Source organism: Xiphophorus hellerii, chromosome 6, assembly GCF_003331165.1.
Source record: "Xiphophorus hellerii strain 12219 chromosome 6, Xiphophorus_hellerii-4.1, whole genome shotgun sequence".
NCBI classification, from domain to species: Eukaryota; Metazoa; Chordata; class Actinopteri; order Cyprinodontiformes; family Poeciliidae; genus Xiphophorus; species Xiphophorus hellerii.
The window spans coordinates 25,376,329-25,392,764 of record NC_045677.1 but is presented as its reverse complement, the minus strand read 5'-3'; the positions used below and the strand labels follow the sequence as shown (position 1 = coordinate 25,392,764).

Genomic DNA, 16,436 nt, shown 5'->3' with positions numbered 1-16,436 from the left:
CATGTGACTCATTCTGGATTAGAATAAATTCACAAAGCACAATCATTTTACAGAAGCGTGCATTTCTGTACATTTGGAGAGCTTGCCTTATGAATAATATCATAAGCCGTCGTTCTTGAATGCAGCAGACATACATTTATAGAAAACAAAGCTCATGCGTTTCTGCACAATGAGATGCAGTGGGGTTGGACATCTTTGACCTCTCTGATCTGTCATGAGACATGAATCATTTATTTGAATCCTCTGGGTCCGATTGGAAACTGAGAATAAAGCATTTTTCAGTAAGACGGGGCAGCAGTGGGACTTTGCTTTTCCTGCAGCAGCCATACAGCTTCAGATCACATAGTATATAACACTGAATGACTCCTTATAGAATCATAACTAGTTTTCATTTCATGCTTTGCCAAATACGGACTGTGTTTGTGTTCAGCCGAAGCACAAGTTACAAGGAAATATTTTATCCTTGCAGGATGACCATAAAATATCTGTGGATGAAGTGGGAAAACGCTATGGAGTGGACCTGACACGGGTAACAGCACACACACACGGGCCTCCTGTATTTTCACTTACACACAAGCACACAATAAAGAGTTGCTATAATATCCCACATAAAGATGTAATCTGTGCTTGCCTTCCCTGGAAGGCAAAATGCAAACTGAGACCAAGCGCGTTTTTGGTTGATTTCGACCTGCTGCGGCGCGCCCGGCTCACCTGGGCTGTCCTTCATCTTTAATCCCTCACACACACAAACAAACTTGCATTCTTTGATGCAAAAAAAAAAAAAAAAAAATACTATCGCATACACGGACAGATACAAGCACCTCACAAAGCCTTTTTGCTGTAGCCACATTTGCTGCTTGCCGTTAGGGTTGATATTGCGGCCTTGCAGGTGAAGTGAAGCAGATTTGATCTTGGTTAGATTATGAAAAAATAGAATCACTGGGAGCGCAGGTAAAGGTTCAGGCAGCACAAATGAATTCAGTGCGAGTTCCTAGAAAGTCTAATAACATTTTTGTATTCCAGGTATTTAAAGTATATAAAGAGATTTTATGTAAATCAGACCATGACATCTGAGTAAAATGTTCAATAAAGTCCCAGCTAAGGAACTCTTACAGGCAGAGTCACCCAGTTTATTGTGCTTATTGTGTTAAATAGGCCAGGCAGGAATACTTGATGTTCTGCAGCTGAAGCAGTAAAATTGCCTTTAAGCCATGGTAGAAACTGGGCCGTTGTGTTGTAAAAAGATATCCACTGCAAGCAGAAGGACATTCATCCCTAAAAATTGCTCTCCCTCAGGGCCTGACCAACGGCAGAGCTGCAGAAGTTCTGGCCAGGGACGGTCCGAATGCGCTGACTCCGCCTCCCACCACCCCAGAGTGGGTCAAGTTCTGTCGTCAGCTGTTTGGTGGCTTCTCCATCCTGCTGTGGATCGGCGCTGTACTCTGTTTCCTGGCCTACAGCATCCAGGCAGCTATGGAGGACGAGCCGGCCAACGACAACGTGAGAAAATGCATGTAAAAGCATTTAGCACACTATACACACTGCAGCTCTGCCAAAGCATACATCTTCCCTACAGATGTGCTGACCCCTACTTCATGCTCTAATTTAGGGGTGTCCCCATCAGGTTTCCTGCCCTCTGAGATTTTGTATGATGCATACCATGGCTATTGCAGACAGAAAAAAAGGAGTAAACATCCACAAAAACAAAATCTAGAAGAAAAAAACAAGGAAATGTCTGAGTTTTAAAACTCAAACATTTTTTATAGAACATTCAGAAATTTTCAAGAAAAAGTAAAAAGAAAAAGTTCCAAAACTGGATTATCTTTGACTTTTGAAACTCAGACGTTTCCATGTTTTTTTTTTTCTAAAAAATTTCTGAGATTAATCTAAAAATGTTTGACTTTTTTAGCTGAAATGACTTCCTTCTTTTCTTTCTACAATGGTCCTAATTCAAAATTTTAAATTTTGAGTATTAAACGATTAATGTCCTGACCTGATGGTTCAAAAACACATTTAAAAAAATGAGAAGTGAAGAAAGAGATTTGGCATTTCTTTTATATTTTATTTTGTTTTATCCACCTTATTTATCATTTAACATGCTGTGTAAATCAAATGCAAGTATATATATATATATATATATATATATATATATATATATATATATATATATATATATACCAAACAAGGTCTGCGTCAGGTGTTGGGGGACCAGAGCACCTTGATGACAAATGGGCTACTGGAACAAGACGGAAATGGGCGAGAGATGAAAATGTGGATCTGTTGGAATGCTACTACTCAAGTAACCCTAATCAGAGAGGTTACATGCAAAGACTGGTGAAGGAATGGTTACTTCGACATCGTAGACCGCACAGTTGCCCGAGACTGCAAAACCCGACACACCAACCTGTGCATGGCTTGGATTGATTACAAGAAAGCCTATGACTCACGGATACGGATACCGACTCAAAAATGGGGCCAACATCAGCCACCTTCTCTACATGGATGACATCAAGCTGTATGCCAAGAGTGAGCGAGACATCGACTCACTGATCTACAGCACGGACTAGAGAAGTGTGGTCGGCTGATCACAAAGAGGGGGAAGGTCATCCGCACAGAAGGGGTCTCACTCCCAGAAGGAACAATAGCAGACATAGAGGACAGTTACAAGTACCTAGGTATACCACAAGCAAATGGCAACCTCGATGAGGTCACAAGGAAAGGAGCCACAGCTAAATACCTCCAACGAATAAGGCAAGTCCTGAGAAGCCAGCTCAATGGCAAGAACAAAATCCGAGCAATAAACAGCTATGCCCTGCCAGTAATCAGATACCCTGCTGGAATAATTAGCTGGCCAAAGGAGGAGATAAAAGCCACTGATATTAAGACTAGAAAACTACTAACAATGCATGGAGGATTCCATCCCAAATCCAGCACCCTGAGACTGTACACGAGCCGCAAGGAAGGAGGCAGAGGTGAGAACCACAGTCCAGGACAAAACAACTAAGATCCATAAATACATCAGGGACAAAGCCTCAACAGACAATGTGCTCAGTGAATATCTCAGACAACAGGGAACGGAGGTTGAGGTGCCAGAGATACCATCATGGCAGGACAAGCCCCTACATGGGATGTACCACCAGCAAATAACCCAAGTGGCTGATATCAGTAAATCCTACCAATGGCTGGAAAAAGCTGGACTCAAGGACAGCACAGAGGCCCTCATCCTGGCCGCCCAGGAACAGGCCCTAAACACCAGAGCAATAGAGGCCCAGATATACCACACCAGACAAGACCCAAGGTGTAGGTTGTGCAAGGAGGCCCCTGAGACAGTCCAGCACATAACAGCAGGGTGCAAGATACTGGCAGGGAAAGCGTACATGGAACGACATAACCAAGTTACAGGCATAGTGTACAGAAACATCTGTGCAGAATATGGACTGGAAACCCCGAGATCAAAGTGGGAAACACCCCCAAAGGTGGCGGAGAACGCCAGAGCTAAGATCCTGTGGGACTTCCATATCCAGACAGACAAAATGGTAATGGCGAACCAACCAGACATTGTCGTAGTGGATAAACAACAGAGGAAAGCCGTTGTGATAGATGTAGCAATACCAAGCGACTACAACATCAGGAAAAAGGAGCACGAGAAACTAGAGAAATACCAGGGCCTCAGGGAGGAACTGGAGAGGGCCTGGAAGGTGAAGACCACAGTGGTGCCTGTGGTCATCGGGGCCCTCGGGGCAGTCACCCCCAAACTGGACCAATGGCTACAACAGATCCCAGGAACAACATCAGACATCTCAGTCCAGAAATGTGCAATCCTTGGCACAGCCAAGATACTGCGCAGAACCCTCAAGCTCCCAGGCCTCTGGTAGAGGACCCGAGCTCAGAGGATAAGAACCACCCGCGGTGGGTGAGAAGGGAATTTTTTTATATATATATATATACATATATATATATATATATATATATATATATATATATATATATATATATATATATATATATAATAAACTAAAGGGTCAGATTTTTCTGATTCAACCCCAGAAAATACCAGCTACTAGCATCGTTTCCATCCGTTATCAGCGGGTCGTATTGCGGGCACTTTTATATATATATATATATATATATATATATTCTTTTTCTTTTTTTGGTGCAACAGTTTTGTTCGCACAGATGTGTTGTTTTGAGACAAGTCTGATTATAACCTCACATAACGGTAGGTACTGTTCCTATTTGGAATAACAGAATTTTTAAAATAAATATACATATATATTTGATCCCTTATTTTTATGTAACGCCTGATCCAGTCTGAAACCACATGATCAGATCAGCATATCCCTATTTATGGTTAAATTCTTTTCTCCAAGCTCCATTCATTTTGTTCAGACAAACCCGTGCAAACTGTGTTTTATTGAAGTTTTGAAGGATAAGAAACTATTCTCACTGTGCAGTGATAACATGCTATGCACATTATGGCTGCAGTCAGGTGAACTGAAAAACACTAATTATCTCTTCATCATAGCAGCTGTCTGTGGGGGAAATATATTTGTTACATTTGACAACAGCCAGATTGCAAAAAAAACAGACAACCGAGTCAGCGCATCTCCAAAACTTTCTGCTCTTGTGGGCTGTTCCTGGTCTGCAGGGTTTACATCTGTCAAGCAGTTCAAGGAAGGAACGGTGGGTCATCGATGCACATAGAGAGCAAAGGCTGGCCTGTGCAGTAAAACAAATGAGCTCGAAGTCAGTACTCTAAATACACCACATTACAGTTTCTGTGAGGCTATATAGTCGCAGACCACTGTGGGTTTCCATGCCAACCTCTGCCCACCAACAGTGGGCATCTGAACATTTGAATCAGTCCAGAAAGGAAAGGAAGAAGGTGGCCTGGTCTGATTGTGATGAATTAGGTTTTATTTTACATCATGTGAATGGCTGGATGCATGTGCACCACTTACCTGGGAACACGGGATGCATGGAAAGAAAAACACGCCTGCAGAGGCTTGTTCTGCTGGGAAAAGCTTGAGTTATGCATCACACTTACCATACTTGAAACCACCTACCTAACCATTGTTGTGGGTCATTTTAATAATATTCCCTGATGGCTGGGCCCACTTTTAGCTGGATAAAAGATCCTGACACAAAATAAAAATATCTCAACAATGGCTTTGAGGTATTGACTTTGCCTCCAAAGTACCCAGACCTCGATGACATAAAGCATCTGTTTGATTTACCCAGGGTCATCTTACAACTTCCGTGACGAAATTATCTCATGCTAACATCTTGTTGCTACCGTAGCTCATGTCTTCACGGGCTTATTGGAGTTCATGGTTTAACATGTCATGTTTAACACCCCATTAGACAGGCAATGTTATGCTTGAAGGCAAAACAATCAACTTTGAGTTTAGTTTTAACAACCTGGTTTTATTTTTTTTTAAATTACAGTGTTTATTTATAAAACAATAAATTATCTTCTGAGATGCTATTTCTTGTTTCCTATAAAAACAAAATCATAAATCTACTCAAATAAATTGCTCAAAGTTGCGTGAATGGAAATGGCTATAGTTATAGTTTTTGCTCAATTTGATGAACAATCAAACTATCAGACATTAAACATTCATATACAAAATCAGACGGTTACTTTTTCTACACAAACTTTTCAGTCTAGTCCAACCCTGAGGCTTACGAAGCTTTTTCTATCTAAACCTAATGAAATTAGATTAACAAAACCATAAATCCAGTTTTAAAAAAAAAGGAAACACTATATTTCTTTCCAGTTGTGTTTTGTTCTGCCATCTTAAGTGAAGAAACTGTAGCTCCAGCATGAGCTAAATTATCCCAGGATAATTTAGTTTATTAATGACACAAATGCTTATATCAGCAAGATGCTATTCGTCAAAATATAATACAATAGAATAACTTTGCACTAAAATAGTTTGGTTATTAAACAAGCCTCCCTGCTGTCAGGAACCATCACTTACTCAACATATTTAGAGGATTATTGAACAAAATTGCTTGACAATTATAACAATACACCATAATGCCTTCACTTGTGGAAGGTTTCTCCCATTAAATGCAATATTTTTATTTCTCCACGCGTTAGGTGCAGCTCCTGGATGTATGATGTTCTCCATATGCTGCCGGTTTAGTGAGAGCAAACGTGTGAGCTTTACTGTCTCCAAAATCCATCTGCAAATGAGCGCACTCTATTGGTTTGCAGAAAATAACATATTTTGCTATGATTGACCAACATTTTTTAGAAGAGCGCTCATTCAGTGTGGCTATAAATAACATTGGCAAATTGGCAGAAAACCTCAACAATGCTTTTTAAAGTTGCTTCTGTTACCATCAGTAATGTATATTACAGTAGTTATATATTTTTGTATTTTGTAAAGTATTTTAAGTGGCATTAAAAAGAGAAAAACAATCAAAAGTAAGCTATTAAAAGGCCCCCAGCAAAAAAAACAACAAAAAAAAAACCAATAATTGAAGAACATTTCACGATTCATCTTAAAATGTTTGAATATTTGAAGGCACACTTCAACACAGACTTTTGTCTGTGTTATAGAAGACTTTGTATTATTGAGCACATGAAACATGAATTTTGACAGGATATCAGCAAAAAAGATCTTTATTTATGATTGTATTTGAATATATAATAACTATTAATGACTATTAATGGCTAAAACAGGAGATAAACAACCACAAACACAAATGGACAGTCTTTTTATAATAAGTCTATAGGTTATGTTGTTTGTCTTCAGGATTAACACAAAATTTTAATGCACACCATTTTATTTTTGCAGTAAATCTTAGTTTGTTTTTCTTTACATTCTGTGTTGCAGCACTGCCCTTTGTTCAACACGCACTCCTCTCAAGGGAGACTAATAAAAACATGTTGATGTGACTTTGACTAAACATAAGCTGGCAATATGATTCCCCAGGAAAATTACATCATTATGAATAAAAGATGTAAATAACCAACATTTACTTAAAGTGGAGCGTGATGGGTAGCTCTTCTCTTCTAATGATTGCAAAATAACATACTTGAAGGCATTCAGCAGCTTCACTTTGTCCTACATCTCTCAATAAAGATTGCCTCTTGGATTTTTTTTTAGTTATTTAAAGGTTTTATAAGCACTGGAGGCCTTTACTGAACAGTATTTTGACAGGAAAGAGAATTAGAAGATACGCAGCAAACAGGCCGAGACTTTGAACCCAAAGCAACCTCTTCATGGTGCCCCTGCTTTAAAAGTTTTCCTGGTTTTGACTGTCTGCAGTGTGAGAACTGTCCCTGATTCCTGATCCCTGATTAAAGAAAAAAAACAAATTTCTGGCACACCTTTGGAAAATTACTCATGTCAACCATGGAGCAAATAAAGTAATCGCCACTCATTCTGCACCTTATGGCTGTGAGTCATAATGCAATCATCATTCAGCTCTGACTATTCTCCAGTCAGCTTTAAACCATTGCATAACATACAGTAGATACAGCCGTGCACGCTCACGATAACCTTTATCTCCCTGCGATTAAATCTCTCCGTTCAGTTCTGAGTGTGTAAAGCTGGATGCTCTGGTGAGCTGCTTCAAAGCCCTCACTGACTGCAGCTTTGACACTTTGTAAAATTCAGACAGTTATTTAAGATTAAAATCATCTCCCACAGAGCCTCGCATATGCCTATTGTCGGATAAAAGCATATTATCTAGTGATAAAAGTGTTCTGACATTTTCTGGTGTTTAAAATTGTCCTTAAATTGGATAATTATTTTCACAGTTTTAAGCTTCATGTTTAGATGTTTGCATATCGGCTCTTTCATGCTTAAAATGCTCAAACTCACCTGCTGGGACAGATGCAGCACCTACGTTTCTGCACAGCAGGCGAGCGAAAGCAGCTTTCCTCCACAGCAAGTAGAGGGAAAAATAAAGAGGAAAAATCTGCAAATACCATGAGGGACAAAACAGAAGCAGAAGCTGCAAAGAAAAAACTATGTTTGTGGCAAATGCTAACTGTGACAGGGGATTTTCTGAGGATACAGATTTATTTCCTGGTTCAGAACATTTGCACATCCACAGTAGTAATAAAAAAAGTCTTTCAAAAGGGAAACAGCAAGAATGTTCTGTTATTGCACTCAAATAAAAGCAGAACCACGGAAAAAGCAAACTTCTCATGGTTTAAGACTTTTATTTTCCAGCAGTCCAAGGCAGAGAGTGCACCAGCTGGAGACGCTTTTATCCAGACTGACTGGCTGTCTTGTTTGCATCAGTGAGAGATGAACCCGTAGAAGCTTTTTCGCTGCATTGCTGAAAATAGATACTAAAAGCAAAACAACAATATGCCATAACATATCTCTGAAAATGATACAAGACTACAAAGCAACAGTCACTCTCTTGGTGGCCCAACGGATCACAGTTTCAGACAGGTGCTCTCTTGGACTAAAGCTGAATGTCAAGATGACAAAAAATTCTGTTCTACAGATGCGTGTGAACTTCTGTAGCTGCAGCGACTTGTATAAATGTTTGAACTAAAATGTTTATTCTGGGATTTTATTTGACAACCAAACATAAATATGTGGATAATTTTGAAGTGAAAGGAAAATGATGATCATCACATTTTTCATAAAAAAAAAAAATCCCCCTTTATTTTACTTTTAAATTGAACCAATTCAATTCAAAAATTCCCTTAACAGTAAACTTTTGTTATTTTACTCAGAAAATACGGTTTGTTTGGGGAGGTGTGAATTCATAATTGAACTCTGATAAAACCCAAACTTTCGTTTGGTCGAAGTGAACTCTGGTGCGGTTCGAATGCGTATGTGAACACCAAGCTGAGACTCCTCCAAAAGCAGGAAGCAGACTACAACGCATGGCATCCTGGGTAAATGCCAGTAAAACAAATGTGAAAGTTTAGGGCTAACAGGGGAAATAGCTTGAGATCATTTAGCAAAGACCAACGAGAAATCATACAACCGCTAAAATCTGAAAATACTCTTGTTTCCATTTCGTGATGAAGGATGTTGCGCTCTTCTTCAGAGGTTTTGTGTCGTTTCCTTCAGTGCTTCTTGGTGCAGCGCCCCCACAGGTGAGGAGGGGGAAGATGTTTTTCAAAGAGTTTAGTTCATTTGGCACACTGCAGTGTGAGAGCGAACCTCACCAGCTGAAAATGTAACAAATGATGCAGAATGCAGATGTTCTGTGGTGGCCTTAAAAATGAGAGAACATTGGGAATAAGAAGCATCATGAAGTCCAAGGGGCACACCAGACGGGTCAGGGATGAAGTTTTAGTTAGGTCATAGAACAATATCCCAAGCTTTGAACATTATAGAGCAATGTTTAATCCATCACCTGAAAATGAACAGAGTGACACGACTGCAAATCTACTAAAACATGACCATCTACCTAAACCAACAGGCTGATGAAGGAAAACATTACACTTAAAAGAAGCCAAGAGAGCCACAGGTGGGACAATCTTTAAAAATATAACAACAAGGCAATGCACCATACCCATGCTGGTATGGTGGGAACATCATGCTGTGGAAATGTTTTTCTTCAGCCAAAAGACAAAATTCTAAGAGTAAAATTGGTAAAACCCAGAACATCTGAGTTTTGGAGCACACTTTAACCTTTTAGCAGGACAACAATCCCGAACATTCAACCAGAGTTACAATAGAACGACTTAGAGGTACATTCATGTGTTAGAATGACCCAAAGTACACATCTAAATCCAGTAAAAAGCATTCAGTCTGACTGAGCTTTCACTATTTTGCCAAGAATAGTGGGGAAAAATTCATTCTCCAGATGTACAAAGCAGGTTAAGACATGCCTCAAAAGACCTGGAGCTGGAAACGCAACAAAAGGTATTTCTGTGCCACTCAGGGGGGTGAAACTGAATGGACAAAACACTTTTCAGAGTTTAATTTGTAAAAAAAACAAAAAACCCAAAACATTTACTTCACTTCATTCTTGTGCACTACGCTGTGTTGGTCTAAAATCCTGATGAGTTTGTGGTGTTAATGTGATAAACTTTGCTAGTGGTCAAAGGTTATGAATACTTTTGCAAGGATTAGATTTATAATTAGCATTAAGTTCTGAGCAATTTAAAGATGCTTTCTGTGCTCTAACATGCCTGAAATGAAGTCCATTAAGCGGGTAATGACGCTGTGTCCCCTGTGGCTCGCCTCTGCTTTCTTTCAGCTGTATCTGGGCGTGGTGCTGGCTGCTGTGGTGATCATCACTGGGTGCTTCTCCTACTTCCAAGAGGCCAAGAGCTCTCGCATCATGGACTCGTTCAAGAAAATGGTGCCACAGGTACGGTGATGCATTAGGTGGCTGGTGTAGTCTCAGAGCTTTCTGAATCAATAAGCTATCCCTCAAGTAGGGCTTACACACTCACTTGAGTGGAAACCTAATAAGCTTGCACAAAGGAAAATAAATGTTTGAGCCAACTCTGGATTGTGAGTGTGTTTGCATAAAAACTCCCCTCTCGTTATCCACCTCCAGCTCTTCGATTGCCTAATTCTTTAATCTATTTATGCTCTTTTCCCTCCCTTTCCTTTGCCTCTTTCCCTTACCTATCTTTTCCGTCTTCCTCCTTTTCTTCTATATCAGCTTTTAATATACTACTACCCCCTCTGGCAGCTCTTTTTTAAACATCTCTCTCCTCATCTTACTAAATCCTCTCTCTGTGCAAGATTCCCTGTCTCCTCCTGACAGTTTTTCTTCATCTTTATCTACATGCCAGCAAGCGATGGTTATTCGCGAGGGGGAGAAGTTGCAAATCAACGCAGAATTTGTTGTCTTGGGAGACCTGGTGGAGATTAAAGGTGGAGACCGGGTTCCTGCTGACCTTCGGGTGATCTCTTCTAGCGGATGTAAGGTATTGGACCGAAGGTCAAATCACAAAGTTTTAAGTTCTCACAGGTAGTTCTAGTGGTGCGATGGTGTCATCAAACTTAAACTGGCTCAATTGTTTAAAGTTTAATTTGAGAAACTCCAAGGTTTGACGGTTTAAGTTGAGTGGATGTTGTAACATATTTAGTCAGGGAACAGTTTAAGAATCTCATAGTTTGATAACCCTAAGTATAAGAATAATACAACCCAAATCTGCTTTTTTTAATCTATATGTGATCTATATCTGACTTTTTCAAGGCAGTCTGAATGGTCTAATTTCAATCTTTTCACAGTCCGATCTGTGCCACCCCCATATGTGGTACTAATTCGGATACGTATCCGATTGTTTTCAAAACGTCTGCAGTCTGAACAGTCATGTTGTATTTTACCTGGCTTTTATTTCATTGATAAGAGAAATGTCATAATTTTGTCAGATGTGGAAAATCAGGACGTAAACAATGGATAAAAATTATGATTATGAACTTGAGAAGTCTGTGTCACTAAATGCATCATATCAAAGTCAGACATTCCTTGCTCTGTCTAGCAAACAAACTTCTCAAAGGAAGTTGCAGTCAATGCTCCACAAAAAGCTGTTGCTATTAGTGGTAAGTTCTTTTTATTAGCTTTCTTTATCTTATTATCATTTAATAAAACTGTTGGCTCCCGTTGCTGAATAAACATTAAAATCAATTCACAAACGCTTCCATCATAAACAGAGCGCAGCTCTGTGACGTCAACGCTCTTCTTCCTCACATTCAGGTCACTTTGGGGTTTTAAACTGTTCAAACTGAAGCCTCATTGTGGTTGAGTTTAATTAGCAGAATGAACAACCACACACAAAAAATCTATTTCAACAAAAATCTGGAATTGAACATAAAATTTTATAATAAGCGATATGGACTTATATGCAGAAATTTCACCTTTCCAGAAGGCCTTCACCGTGACAACTTAGCTGAAGTAAACTTTGACCTGCGGATGATGTTTTGTTCTTCTAGTTTACAAATCAATAAGCTATTGAAATGATTGCATCCTTGTTTTTTCTCTCCTTAATATATACATGCTGGCAACCTTGAACACAAATTACCTTTGGACAGTGATGTATGTTATCTGGTGTTTTAAAAACCCGTCCTACCTGAGCACTTGAGAGAAAAGGGTATAAAATAAATAATATAACGTATTTTTGCTCGGATTTAATAATTTGCCAACAACACATTGATTGTGGCCTAATGATGATACAAGAGGAAACTTATTTGGGTCAAGCATAGACTCAAAAGACCCTGCCATGGACTAAAAAACATAAAGAAACATAAAGAAAAAAGGATTTTAAAATCTGACTGTTAATAAACCAGATGGTTTATCCAATTATCTCTTCACCTGCTGCTGTTTTCTTAAAAGTCAGACATTTTCCAAACGCTATTCTTTGAAGATATTTAAGAAAACCATCTGGAATTTCAGTTATAAGCTGAGAGTAACCAATTAGGAAGGGAAAAATACGTCACATCAGTTATGCAAGAGCTTAAGGTATTATGATTTGGTACAGTTTACTCTAGAGTATAATTTATTTCTTCCATTCAATTCAATTCAAAACTACTTTACTTGTCGTAGTCACGGGCTGGACAGATCTCCAGTAGCTGTCAGTCTTGCAATACATCTGAAGAGGCCTCTGACTGAAGACTGTTGCTGTATGACGGTGTCAGGGCTATCATGACATTCTAACAGCTCAATTTATGGCCAACAGAGATGACAGTTCAACAATAACGTCCTGGATGACACCTAATCCACCTCATTTGCTTTTGCTGCTCCTCTTTAGACCTTTTTTGGGTCATTTGATTAGAAAACTGAGAGACATTTGAGTCAGGGATATGATCCCTGCTCATTGTGATTGGTGGAAAAAATTGCTGAACTTCGTTTCCTCCCTGCTCTTTGGTCCTGCTCTGCTTACAGCTCTGCACCTTTGGTTTTTTGTACCCTTGCAGGTTTTTGGTACCTGACATGTATCTGTTTTTGCCTTCTTTTGTGACGTTTCATACTGGCTTTGACAACCAAAGAAATTTTCCGATTCTCTTTTTGATTAATCAAAGAGAAGAGTAAAACGGAAATATGATGTATGATAAAAACTCGGAAAATAATGTATGGTTGAATTTTTTTTTTAAATTTATTTTATTTTATTATTTTTTTAAAGTTATTTCAAGACAAAAGAAATGTAAATAGCTTTGCAAAGTTAGTTCACAAACTAAAGTCATGACATTATTACTTTGTCTTGTTACCATGGAGATGTTTTCCATATTTTTACTTTGCATTTGTGAACAGTTTTAACAAGAAACAGATGCAACATAAACTTTTTCGCAAACTGATTTTGACGCTTCCTCAGCATCTTTACTGCAAATGATTCCTACGGTCTGCTGAGAATATTAGTAGTTTTATTAGTTTCTCTCATATTTGATCATAAACCAAAAGTCTGGTTGTAAATCCAGTAACATGAAAATTACAGGAGCCAAAGGTTTTATGATGATCTGTTGAAACACTGTCATTAGATTTTTTAAAAATTATTATTAACATACCGATGCTCTGTTTTATTGCTTTTGGGTAACTGGGATTGGAATCTCACTGTTGTCCTAAGGGTTTTATAATAAAATATTTTAGCCTTTTTCAATTGTTTTGTTAAAAATATGAATTTTGATTCTCAAATGGAGATTTCTTAAGTAGGTCTTCTAACTTTATCCCATCAATGATCTATAGTTTTACAGGCAAACCAGTTTTTTTGATTCTCCTTATCTCAAAACTACTTTTAGCCACAGTTATTAAATTCTGAAGTTCTCATCTTTTTATTTGCAAAACCGGGTCAAATCCAAAGGACAAAATCCTCTCTCATCTGTGATGCACTTTTGAGTTTCTCTCTAGAAATATTACAATAAAAAAATGTTCCTTTACTTTAACGAAATGCTAAAGTATTTTTTTCTGTTTTTGTAATGTTGGTTTTCTAATATCAATCAGTATTTTAAAGACCTTCTCTTTGACCAGAATATAAATAGGATATAATTGCAGGGGTTTATATCTCTTAAATTCCCCTTAAACATGGAAGAAACATCAAAACGTGACAGAGTAGATATGTGTTCAAAAATGCAGAAAATGCTAAAATAAAAAATTGCTTCCTACTTAAATTTGGAGTTTAGACAGATATCTGTGGTCAATAATAATAACTGCAACTATGGTAAAAAAATAAAAATAAAATCTGGGACTGGACCCAGTTTATCTAGACAGCACACAAGATGTGGAGGAAAGAAAGTAGAAAAAAAAGGAAATTTGGGAAACATCAATACAATTTCATAAAATGTTTCCAAACATACATTTACCTATAACTATAGAGGATGATGAATGGTGTATTATTGATCAAAATATTAATATATTGCATATTAGTGGTGCAAACTTTCTTCAGATCTGAAATTAAAAGCCACAGAAATGTGTCATATTAATCGATTTAAAAACAATTACTGGTTCCTTTTCATCGTCGTTCTAGTAATTCTCTCCACCTTTATCTCGTTGAGTACGTCAGTGTCACTGGATAACGTTTTCTCCATCTTTCCTCTTTTTTCCTGTAAAGGTGGACAACTCATCTCTGACTGGAGAGTCTGAACCTCAGACTCGCTCCCCCGAGTTAACGCATGAAAATCCGCTGGAGACCCGAAACATCTGTTTCTTTTCCACCAACTGTGTCGAGGGTCAGTAGGCCAAATCCAACGAAGATTGCCTCTTATCTCCTCAAGATGGCTGTCTTCAAACCATTTGGTGCAAAACATTGTTATGACTCTCTATCCAACCATGAATGTGAATTCAGTGCAATAATGAGCTAGGCCAGCTTTCCTCCATGTGTGCATCCTACACAAGAGTGAAGAATCTGATATTTATTGCAAAAGGATTGGCAGTGAGGCTTATATTTAAAATTAACTGGTTAGATTTACCTCTAGTTGAAATGCTTGTGAATGTGTTGCAGTGTCAGGTTCCTCTAAATTTATCCCATTCATCTTTGCAGCAGATTTTACAGGTGAAATCATTAAAGTGTTTCACCTTGTTGGGTTTGGAAGATGTTTGTAAAAACTTTGACATTAATAGATATGAGAATATTTTGATCAGAATAGAAAGATGTTCTTCACTTTGTCCTTTAAGAACAATGTAATTGTGAGACATGCATATTTTTTAAAATCCCTCAAAACAAAACAAATTTTGACTTAAACTCCACTACCTTCACTCACACTGTAATTTCACTTTTCATAAACATTACAACACTTCAACTATTCGACTGCTGCTTTAACTAACTACAAATAAAGAATTTATGGATCTTTAAAAGTTAAATTTAAAACTTTGTCAGAGGAAAAACATGACGTTTATGTGGCATGTTTTTTACTAAGTAGCACTGGACAAAGTATAAGATGATTATTATAACCTGGAATTGCAATATGAAATAATTGTCATTTAGTAATTCAGTATTAATAATTCAATTAAGCTATTTACATAGCAGCATGCTTTATATTCAATAAATATTTGTAGATATAGGATCAGAGCTGGCCCAAGATTGAATGGCAACATAAGGATAAATTAGCCAAGCATGCTGACTGCCTAACATCAGCCGCCTGAGCATCACTGTGTTCAAACGTTAAAATGTCTGAGTAATCAACACATAATTTAATGTTGAGCAATCTTGTCAATTTCCATTAATTATTTTAAGAAAACAGATAAACAGATGATCTTAGAAGGTGATTGCTGCAGATAAATAGTGAAGAATGAGTTATTTTTCTGGATTGTTTATTTTCTCCTGCAGTCATGTTTAGGGTACAGTTTTTATTCAAAACCAATAGTCAAGAAGGGAGGAATTTATTCTTTTGCTTTATGCAAGAAGTCTATGGCGCAATTATTGTGAATTCTTGAATGAATATGGAGTTAATTGAACATTTTTAAATGATTTTAAATATGCTCTAAATGGAATTGTTGACTTATTAAAACTTGACAACAGAAAAAGGAACTAATCAATTTCTGACACTGATTTCGCCCTTTCATCTTTTTGTACCTTTGTGGTTTTAGACATTTTGTTCCGCCCGTAGAAACATTGCATCAGGATAATCAATGAAAATCACTTCAGCTGTCAGTGGTGGACAGGTACAAGCTAGCTGGATGGATGTTTTGCTCAAACACTTAGTTTAGCATCTGTTTAGTTGCCCAGTCATCATTCTCTAGCAGGCACCTATAATTCACTTCCATCTATCATAGCTCTGCATTCAGCCATCATCTTCAGCATTAGGCCTCCTTCATGTTCACAATATACATTATTTACCTTCTGTCATGACTTCCTCACTATGAACACTCATTATTCCCTTTTCATATTCCTCACAGAGACAGCATCAGGCCACCTGTCTGAAAGCTGCCTCTGACACTTTGTGATCTACCATGAATTAACTTTAGAGAGCTCCCATTACAAAGAAAAATATGTTGATAAAAATATTTAGTCTTTTGGAGGCTTCCAATTGAAATACTTACCGATTTGATCAATTATT

General features: G+C 38.0%; 1 protein-coding gene across 1 annotated transcript in view; it reads left to right on the top strand.

Moving 5' to 3' along the window:
• Positions 1-16,436, top strand: part of atp1a2a (ATPase Na+/K+ transporting subunit alpha 2a) — a 60,997-nt gene that overhangs the window by 5,134 nt on the left and 39,427 nt on the right. The window contains exons 3-7 of the mRNA XM_032566485.1: positions 470-529; positions 1,297-1,500; positions 10,195-10,308; positions 10,742-10,876; positions 14,492-14,609. Of these exons, the coding sequence (XP_032422376.1) occupies positions 470-529; positions 1,297-1,500; positions 10,195-10,308; positions 10,742-10,876; positions 14,492-14,609 (631 nt within the window). The remainder of the gene's footprint in view (positions 1-469; positions 530-1,296; positions 1,501-10,194; positions 10,309-10,741; positions 10,877-14,491; positions 14,610-16,436) is intronic.